Here is an 8,891-nt window from a genome sequence, read left to right as displayed (position 1 = left end):
ATCCGGAGAAGCCCAGGAGGTGGTCTCCCTTTCACACAGGGCTGTTTCATCTCCAAGGGCCTTGTTTCCATCCAGCAATATGATTTACTCTCTCCTCCTCTCCCTGTGACACAATAGGTGGAAAGAATTAGAGGAGAAAAAGAGTTTTGGCATTATGGTTGCAAAGGTAAGGCAATTCTTCGGATTTTAGCCTGTGCTTTTCCAGGGAACTCAGAGGACCTAAGGAGAAGGACGTTACTTATTAAGCTCAGTATAAAACACGAATTCTAGGTAATAACAAAAGTGTGTCAGTAACAAAAACTTCTGGAAAAATAGCTCTGCCAATTCAAAATGTTATTGGCTTCATAAAGTAGCAGAAGAGATCTGTAGACAGGTTAAATTGTGAAGGCCAGAAAGGATTGTGTTTGATAGTTTGGGGAGATTGTAAGTGATTGTTACCCTAATGATTTGAAAACCTCATTTTTATTAAAGTATTAATCACTTATATGGCTTTAAACATGAATATCCTAGGCAACAAAGGGTTAGACCTCTTGGGTGGGCATACTACAAATTAGATCCTATAAGTGGAACACTGCCTTAGAGTTGGAGGCATTGGAATCTTTTGGATTTTTTTTCTCTAATCATTTTGCCCTCTAAATTATAAATGTAGAATAATAGGAAATTATCAGTAGGGATTATTACCTACTTTTCCCTTACCAGGTTAATTAGAAACCTACCTTTGATTGAAATATACTCAAATTACAAAATACATGTTGTAAGACAGATCTAAAAATATATGAATTTCTACTCACGTAGTAGTGAAGGGAAAAATTCCTTTCAAGTTTTAATAAAAATCTTGATAAAAGGTTATGACTCATTTCAAAACTTTAAGAACTGGTTTTTATTACTACATTATATAGTCTGAACTATCTAAAATATGAAAATACTATCTTCCAGAGACTTCTTTCCCTCTTCTCAAACCCATGCTCCATGATATATGCATGTTAGTAATGACCACAAAACTGTAAACTGAGCATTTTGTGACATCTTTTGGGGGAAGGTGAGTGATGACCTGACATGCTTTATTACTTTCTACTGAGTTTCAGAAAGGCATGAGAAATTTTATTTCAGAACTATATGTGGTAGCCAGCCTCCAAGATGCCCTCCCCAAACATCCCTGCCTCCCGGTATTCCCACCCTTGTATTTTCCTCCCACAACGTACTGGGGTTGGTTCACGTGGCCAATAGGAAACAGCTGAGTTGGAAGTATGTCACTTCCCAGATAACGCTATAGAAGACTATGTGTGAGATGTGGGATTTGATCTCAAGACCCTGAGATCACAGCCTGAGCCCAAACTAAGAGATGCTTAACCTACTGTGCCACCCAGGGGCCCTTCTTTGCATTTGAAATTTTTTTTTTTAAGACTATTTATTTATTTGACAGAGAGAGCACGCACAAGTAGGCAGGGCGGCAAGCAGAGGGAGAGGGAGAAGCAGGCTCTCCACTGAGCAGGGAGCCCGATGTAGGGCTCAATCCCAGGACCCTGGGATCATGACCTGAGTGGGCCGAAGGCAGCCACTTAACCGACTGAGCCACCCAGGCGCCCCTGCATTCGAAATATTTAACAAAAATAGGATTTAAGCACTCTTTACCCAGTAGACCCCTCTGGAACTTCCTGCATCCTCCAGAGGCAGATTTGGCATCAAATCCTAAAAGGCAGCCTCTGCTGCAGAGACAGTGGCCTTACACTCACAGCCCCACCCTTTTCTTTCCCCACCTCGTGTAACCTGGTTTAAGACAAGTCCTTAGCACCCGTAAGATTCCTAAGGGGACACTGTGAGCTAATGCTGTTGACCCTCATCCCCAACCCTAGCTAGCCACAGGGCAATAGTCTTATCAGTTTTACCGACTGCCATTTCCCCCATTTTTAGGCAAGAAGAGGAAACGGTTGTGATTTTGTCATTTTTATTTTCTATTTATCTAGAATGAAGGAGTGACAGCAACTAAACTCAGGTTTGTTTACCCTGTTTCCATGGTAGATTCTTTAATTGCTATCCAATCACCAAGAGATTCTAGGTTCCCTTAATAAATACTTTTTAAAAGCCTAAATTGGATTTCACTGAATTCATTTAAATCCACTTCGAACTATTTCCCTCAGTAGCAATAGCCCCCGACTTATTTTTGCTGTAAAGAGATTAATGCCTGTACCAAGTTTGTTTTTTTTTTTTTAAAGATTTTATTTATTTATTTAACAGAGAGAGACAAAGCGAGAGAGGGAACACAAGCGGGGGGAGTGGGAGAGGGAGAAGCAGGCTTCTCGACAAGCAGGGAGCCCAATGTGGGGCTCAATCCCTGGACCCTGGGATCATGACCTGAGCTGATGGCAGATGCTAAACGACTTAAGCCACGCAGGCGCCTGTACCAAGTTTTAAAAATCATGTATGCTACCAAGCATTATTTGACCTGGACACCCGAAACAAGAAACAAAACACCATCTCAGGAACGCTGTCATTCACTCTTCCTCCCCTGTAAAAACTAACCCTCAAGGTGCAGGTCCGGTGAAGAGGAAGACCAGCCAATCTACCCCCACCTAAGAACATTGTATTTCCAGATCACAAAATAAACAACACTCAACACCTTCAGTTCTGTGCTATTTTCTCTTCTTTATTAACCAAACTGCAGGTTTCAGACTCCCAGTTTTATTAGAGTAAAACCCAAACTTCACTGGTCTCTTCAGGGAGAACAGTTCAGTGTTTGCAAGCTGCAAAGTTTCAATCGGGCCCTCTCCGTCACGCTTCTGGGACCACGGGTTGGGGCTGGCGGCTGCCTAGCAGGAGTCGTCATCCTCAAGGTCGCTAACAGGTACAGGACCGCTGGTGGGATCGGGGGTGGTGGCAGCGGTGGTACCAACAGCCGCCGACGCGCCTCCGCCGTAGTGGTAATTCAGGTAGCGGCTCAGCTGCACACTCTGCGCCACGACATTGGTGCTGTGGCACACGAACAGCAGCAGGTTTCGAGGCTGTACACGGTAGGCGAAACGCATGAAGGCCATCGAGTAGAAGATGAGCGCCACTGTCATACGGCCACTGATGATTTCAGGTGATGCGTTCATGTCCTTAAAGGCAGCCAGCGGAAGGCCATAGTTGACCACGGGACCCCAGAAGTGAGTGCTGGCCAGGTAGTTCCGGAACTCCTTGGTCTTCATATAGTCCCTCGCACTCCGCCACAGTGCCGCCACCATCGCCATGATCTCCAAGGCACGAGAGCACCAACGAAATAACAGCCAACCCACGATGACGTAGGACACAGAGCCTACTCCGCACAGCGTGGGCCCGTGACCTCGCGCCTTTGCGTGGTTGCCATAAAGTGCTCCACACAGCATGTGCGGCTGTCGTGCGTGCCTGTGGCGCGGGAGGTATAGCCACGCCCCCGCGCCTTCCCGTGTCCGCCGTAAAGTGCGTTGGACAGGCACCTGCTGCTGTCAGGTACGCCTTTAGGGGCGAGAGGCGTGGCCTCACCTCCGTGCCTGAACAGGACGGCGATAAAGAGTGCAGCGCGTGAACCCTATCGCGTGATCATGTATTTCTGTTTCTCTGGCAACCTCATCCTCCGCTCGCCCTTGTGCTGAGACCGCCGTAAAACTCCCAGGGCTCCGTGCGCCACCCAGGGAGGTGAGTGTCCAGCTGTGTGCTTCTCCTCGGTATCCAAAGGGAAGCTTTGATTGTTCTGCCTGGTCTGTGGGCAATGTGGACTAGAGGTGATACAGTATCCTTCAACCAAGTACACAAATTTAATCCTTACACAATTTGCCTGAGTGTTGCAGTTACAGTAATGTTTCACCCCTAAACATTTCCGCGTCTGGCTCTTAACAAGGACATTCCCCTACTTAATCACAGTACAATAATCCACTCAGATACTTTTATGTACAGTACTATTTAATATGAAGTGCATACTTAAATTTTAGAGTTTTGTGGCTGTTTCTTTTCTTTTTTGTTGGGAGAGGGGAGATCCAGTCAAGATTCACATTTAGTTACCTCTTTTAGATTAATCTTCCTTAGCGTAGAGGAGTTCCCAGCATTTTTTCTTTTTATGACATTGACATTTTTGCGAAAAGTACAAGTCAGTGGTTTTTCAGAATATCCTTAATTTGAATTTATATGTTTTCTCATAAACATTTGGGGGCAAGAATACTACACATGTGATGGTGTGTCCTTAGTGCATCACAGTGGAAGGCACGTGATGTTACTTTGTTCTATCATTGGTGGTATTAAGTTTGATTTTTTGTTGTTGTTGTTTGTTTGATTTTGTTAAGGCTTTGTCTGCCAGGTTTTTCCCCTCTGTAATCAACAAATAATCCAGGGGCGCCTGGGTGGCTCAGTGGGTTAAAGCCTCTGCCTTCGGCTCAGGTCATGATCCCAGGGTCCTGGGATCGAGCCCCACATCGGGCTCTCTGCTCAGCAGGGAGCCTGCTTCCCCTTCTCTCTCTGCCTGCCTCTCTGACTACTTGTGATCTCTGTCTGTCGAATAAATAAATAAAATCTTTAAAAAAAAATTTAAAAAAAAATAAAAATCAACAAATAATCCAGACTCTCTTTGAGAGTTTATGGAACTTCTACTCCAACAGTCTTTCACCTAATAGTTAATATCCATTGATTAAAATTCTTAATGACAAAACTGATTATTTTCTATGTGTTTTCTATTTTTTCTAATTGAAAATAACTTGAAAAGTAATTAAGTATACATTGAGGTAACTAATACTTTAGTGATTTATGAACAACCATGGTATCTTTAAAAATTAATACATTCATTATCTTTATTTACATCCCAAATATTTCTCAGCTGTAGCTTAGAATATATGGTATAACCATTGCTCAAAAGGAAAACAGCATAATTTTTAGATAACCTTTTTTAAATGCTGGGCTTCCAAATAGAGATGCCTGGTATACTAGTGTAAATTAGTTCAGTGTAAGTTTGAATCAATAAATCAGCAACCATGAATTGAAAGACATCTTAGACCTATACTGTCAGATGCTCGATCCCCCAGTGTCCTAAAAGAAAGGTAGGTTACCACTCATATCTGCAAAAAAACTTACAGTACTTGTAGATCTTCTCACTTGGGTTGTTACTTCACTTTGATTACCTATTGCTGTGTAATAGATCACCCTAGAACTTAGTGGCTGACAACAGTCCTTTATTTTACTCACAAATTTGCACATTGGGTGGGACTCAGTAACTGTCTTTATCACCACTTGGAGCAGCTCAGTTTAGGGCTGGAAGATCCACTTTCAAAATGGCTTACTAATATGGCTAACAAGTTAACACTGCTTGTTGGCCAGGTGCTCAGCTGTGACTGTTGGCGGGGAGGCCTCTGCTCCTTTCCACAAGCTCCTTATACTTCCTCACAGTATGAAGGCTGAGCTCCAAAAATAAGTGTAACAGGAGAATAAAATAGAAGCTATGTGGAAGGCAGAATTTTACCCCCAGTGACCCTTGCCCTGGCATACCTCCCCTTGATTTGGGTGGAACCTATGAATATGATTAGATTTCACTCCCACGATTATATGACACAAGGGATTTTGCAGGTGTAAGTAAGTTCCAAATCAGTTGACCTTAAGATAGGGAGAGTCTGCACGTGGGCCTGATCTAATCGCTTGAGCCGTTTCAATCTGGGTCCATTCTAGAAGCCAGGGACAGAGGATGTCAGATATTTGAAGTGTGAGAGGGATTAGATGTGAGGGAGATTATCTGCAGCTGGCTTTGAGAGTGGAGGTGGCCATGTTAGCAAGGAATTTGGGTAGCCTTTAGGAGCTGAGTGCAGCCCCCACTGACAGCCAGCAAGGACAGGCAGACCTCAAGTCCTACAACCACAAAGAACTGAATTCTGCCAACAACATTGGGAGCTTGTAAGCAGATTTTCCCCTAGACCTTCTGAGAACTCAGTTCAGACAACACCTTTAATTCATCCTTGTGAGACTACGAACAGAGAACCCAGCCATGCTGTGCCCATAATTCTGACTTATGAACCGAGCTAATAAGTGGGTATAAGCCATTAAGTTTGTGGGTAAGCTGTTGTGCTGCAATGAGAAACCAGTATCAGAGAGATTGGCTTTTGTGATCTAGCCTCAGAAGTCATGTAACATTGCTTTCTCCTGTCACAAGCCCACCCCAGTTCAGTGAGAGAAGATATAGTCCCACCTCTCCAAGGCAGGAGTATCAGAGTCACACTTTAAGAAGATCAGGTGGGATGGGAAATATTGTGGCCACCTTTGGAGAATGTAGTTTACCATATTACTTAACTTGAAATCACATAATTCTGTTGGAGTTGAAAGGATCTCATGTATTATCTGTAAAATAGGAATAGTGGTCTCTACCTCATAGCAGGAGATTTCAGTGTATTAATCCTTGTTCAGTTCTTACTGTAGGGCTTGGTATATAAGTGCTTGGTACATTTCTATCCTCTTCATTGTCATCCACTCCAATCCCCTCATGTTACAAATAAGGCATGAAACCTTAAGACATCATGTCATTTGCCAGGGTGACACAGTGAATTTGCAGTAGACCAGGATTAAGGTTTCTTATTTCTCCCATTAGTCCTCTGTACACATCACTTTATTTATTTTATTTTATTTTTTATTTTTGGTTTTATTTTATTTTTTAAATTTAATTTTTTGTTTTATTTTCTTCTCTTTTTTTAATTTATTTTTTTATTGTGTCTTTTTTTTCTTTTTTTTCCTTTTCTTTGAAGAGACAGCACAAGCAGGAGGAGTGGCAGCAGAGAGGGAAGGAGAAGCAGGCTCCCTGCTGAGCAGGGAGTACTATGCAGGACTCAGTCCCAGGACCCTGAGATCACAACCTGAGCCAAAGGCAGACGCCCAACCAACGGAGCCACCATGGGCCCCATGCACAAGTCACTTTAACATCTGATGTGTTTCTGTCTTTCCAACTAAGTTGTTAAGTTCCCCCAGACCAGGGAAAATATCACCAAAGAAACTGTTCCTTCTCCCCATGAGCCTTTTGCAGGTGCTGACTGGACATGGTCCAAATTGAACGTGACAAGGTCTGCCTTTCGGTGGGGCGTTTTACAGCTAGAGGAATGGAGATACAGACAATTTGTAACTTTCCTGGTTGGTTCCAGGCCAGTACAAGCAGGCTGAATACAGTCTTCGTATAAGGTTTGTGCCTTCTAGATATTTGTTGGTGGTTAGAGTTGCAATGAACGGCCCCATCAAAGTGTACGGCATTGTCATGGAGCTTGGCCAGCACTTGAAGAGAAACTGGAGGAAGCATACAGGGCTAGGAATGAGCAAAGCTATCAAGAATATTACCTGATAGAGGCAAAGATGGCGACCAAAGAGTTTTAGGATTAGAGAACATAAGTAACGTTACCGAACCCAAGCTCGACTGCCCGCTGCCTGAAAGGCCGGTACTCAAGACATGAGTATTGACTGGAAAGGAATATGAACTTTATTCAGGTGGCCGGCCCCCTGGGGAGAAGGCAGCGCCTTGTCCAGAAGCCAACTCTGAGGTTTCTGCCTGGCCCAGAGATTTTTAAAGAGATTTAATCAGTTCAGGGAGTGCAGTGGTCTCTGGCATTTTTTGATTACGTGCAGACTCCATGAGGCCAGCTACAAAGTTCTCTCAGTGCTCGGGGGTTGTGCAGGAAGTTCTAGAAGTTCCTTGGTGCCCCGCGGGGTAGGGAAGTGGGGGCGGGATGGGATGGTACAAGAAGGTCTGGTTCCTTGGTACTTTGGGGGTTGTGCAAGAATACTCTGTTCTTTCTGCAAAGGAAGGCAGGGGCTGCAGATGCACAGAGGATGGTCAGTAAAGTCATTTATGTGACCTTAAAAAGAGAAAAACTTTTTTTTTAAAGATTTTATTTATTTATTTGACAGACAGAGATCACAAGTAGGCAGAGAGGCAGGCAGAGAGGAGCGGGGGAGAAGCAGGCTCCATGCTGAGCAGAGAGCCTGATGTGGGGCTCGATCCCAGAACCCTGAGATCATGACCTGAGCCAAAGGCAGAGGCTTAACCCACTGAGCCACCCAGGCGCCCCGAGAAAAACATTTTGCTAAAAGATGTTTTAGCTCATCAGAAAACTGAGGCAGCCTCAGACAGACTTGTTGGCCTCTGTGGCCTGGGAAAGTTCTGGTCCTACGCTCCCCAAGGCCAGTGGTCTGCAAATCTCAAAGAAAGTAAATTAGTTCTGTGACATATCAAAGGCCTTAGGTCAGTAAGCCGGGAGTGTGCTAACCTGAAGCAAGTTAACCTATAAGCCCAGCTGGTGCTACGACGCTAATGCTGGCCCATGACTACCCTTCCCTACAGGTAAATTAGCCTCGCTGTGTATTTCACTGCCTTTTAATGGAGGAGACTAAACAACTGACGGTTTATCATTAAATAATATCTCTTTACCATTAATATTATTGGAGGTGGTGTTTCTTCTACATAAAGCGGTCCGAGTCTGCTGTGCGACTCAGCCTAGAGACATTAACATGAACATAGTCAGTAAGCTCACCATCCTCTTTCAGAGGAAAACGAGGGGAGAAGACAGCTAAATACAAAGATGGATTCAGATCTCTGCCCAGCCCCTACTCCTACCCAAGATCGCAGCTCACAGGGTCCTGTGAGATCCTGCCTGACGTTAACAGCCCTAGCCCAACAGGACCCTTCAGTGAGTTCCCATGCAGTAGATTGTAGAGAGCATACCTTTTTATTTTAACTGCTCTTGTTAACTTCCCATTGTGAAACAATTTCGAACTCATAGAAAAGTTAAAACAGTTTCAAACAAGTATAACAAAACAAGAAGTGTCAAAAAAAAAAAAAAAAAGCACCCACATATCCTTCACCCAGATTTACCAACTCTCAACATTGTGCAATATTTTCTGTAAAGTTTTCTCTTCCTTGAAGGGTA

At 43.9% G+C, this 8,891-nt stretch overlaps 1 protein-coding gene across 1 annotated transcript; it reads right to left on the bottom strand.

Annotated features, from left to right (window-relative positions):
- Positions 1–2,807: 2,807 nt before the first annotated feature.
- Positions 2,808–3,283, bottom strand: MPC1L (mitochondrial pyruvate carrier 1 like; the record flags this gene model as incomplete). Its single annotated transcript, XM_080795488.1, has 1 exon — positions 2,808–3,283. Exon 1 carries the CDS (start codon positions 3,225–3,227, stop codon positions 2,808–2,810), a length of 420 nt encoding a protein of 139 aa, XP_080651614.1. The 5' UTR covers positions 3,228–3,283.
- Positions 3,284–8,891: the final 5,608 nt, after the last annotated feature.

This window comes from Martes martes (genome assembly GCF_963455335.1).
Source record: "Martes martes genome assembly, chromosome: X".
Taxonomy (NCBI): domain Eukaryota; kingdom Metazoa; phylum Chordata; class Mammalia; order Carnivora; family Mustelidae; genus Martes; species Martes martes.
The sequence above is the reverse complement of the archived record's forward strand: the minus strand, read 5'-3'. Positions and strand labels throughout refer to the sequence as shown.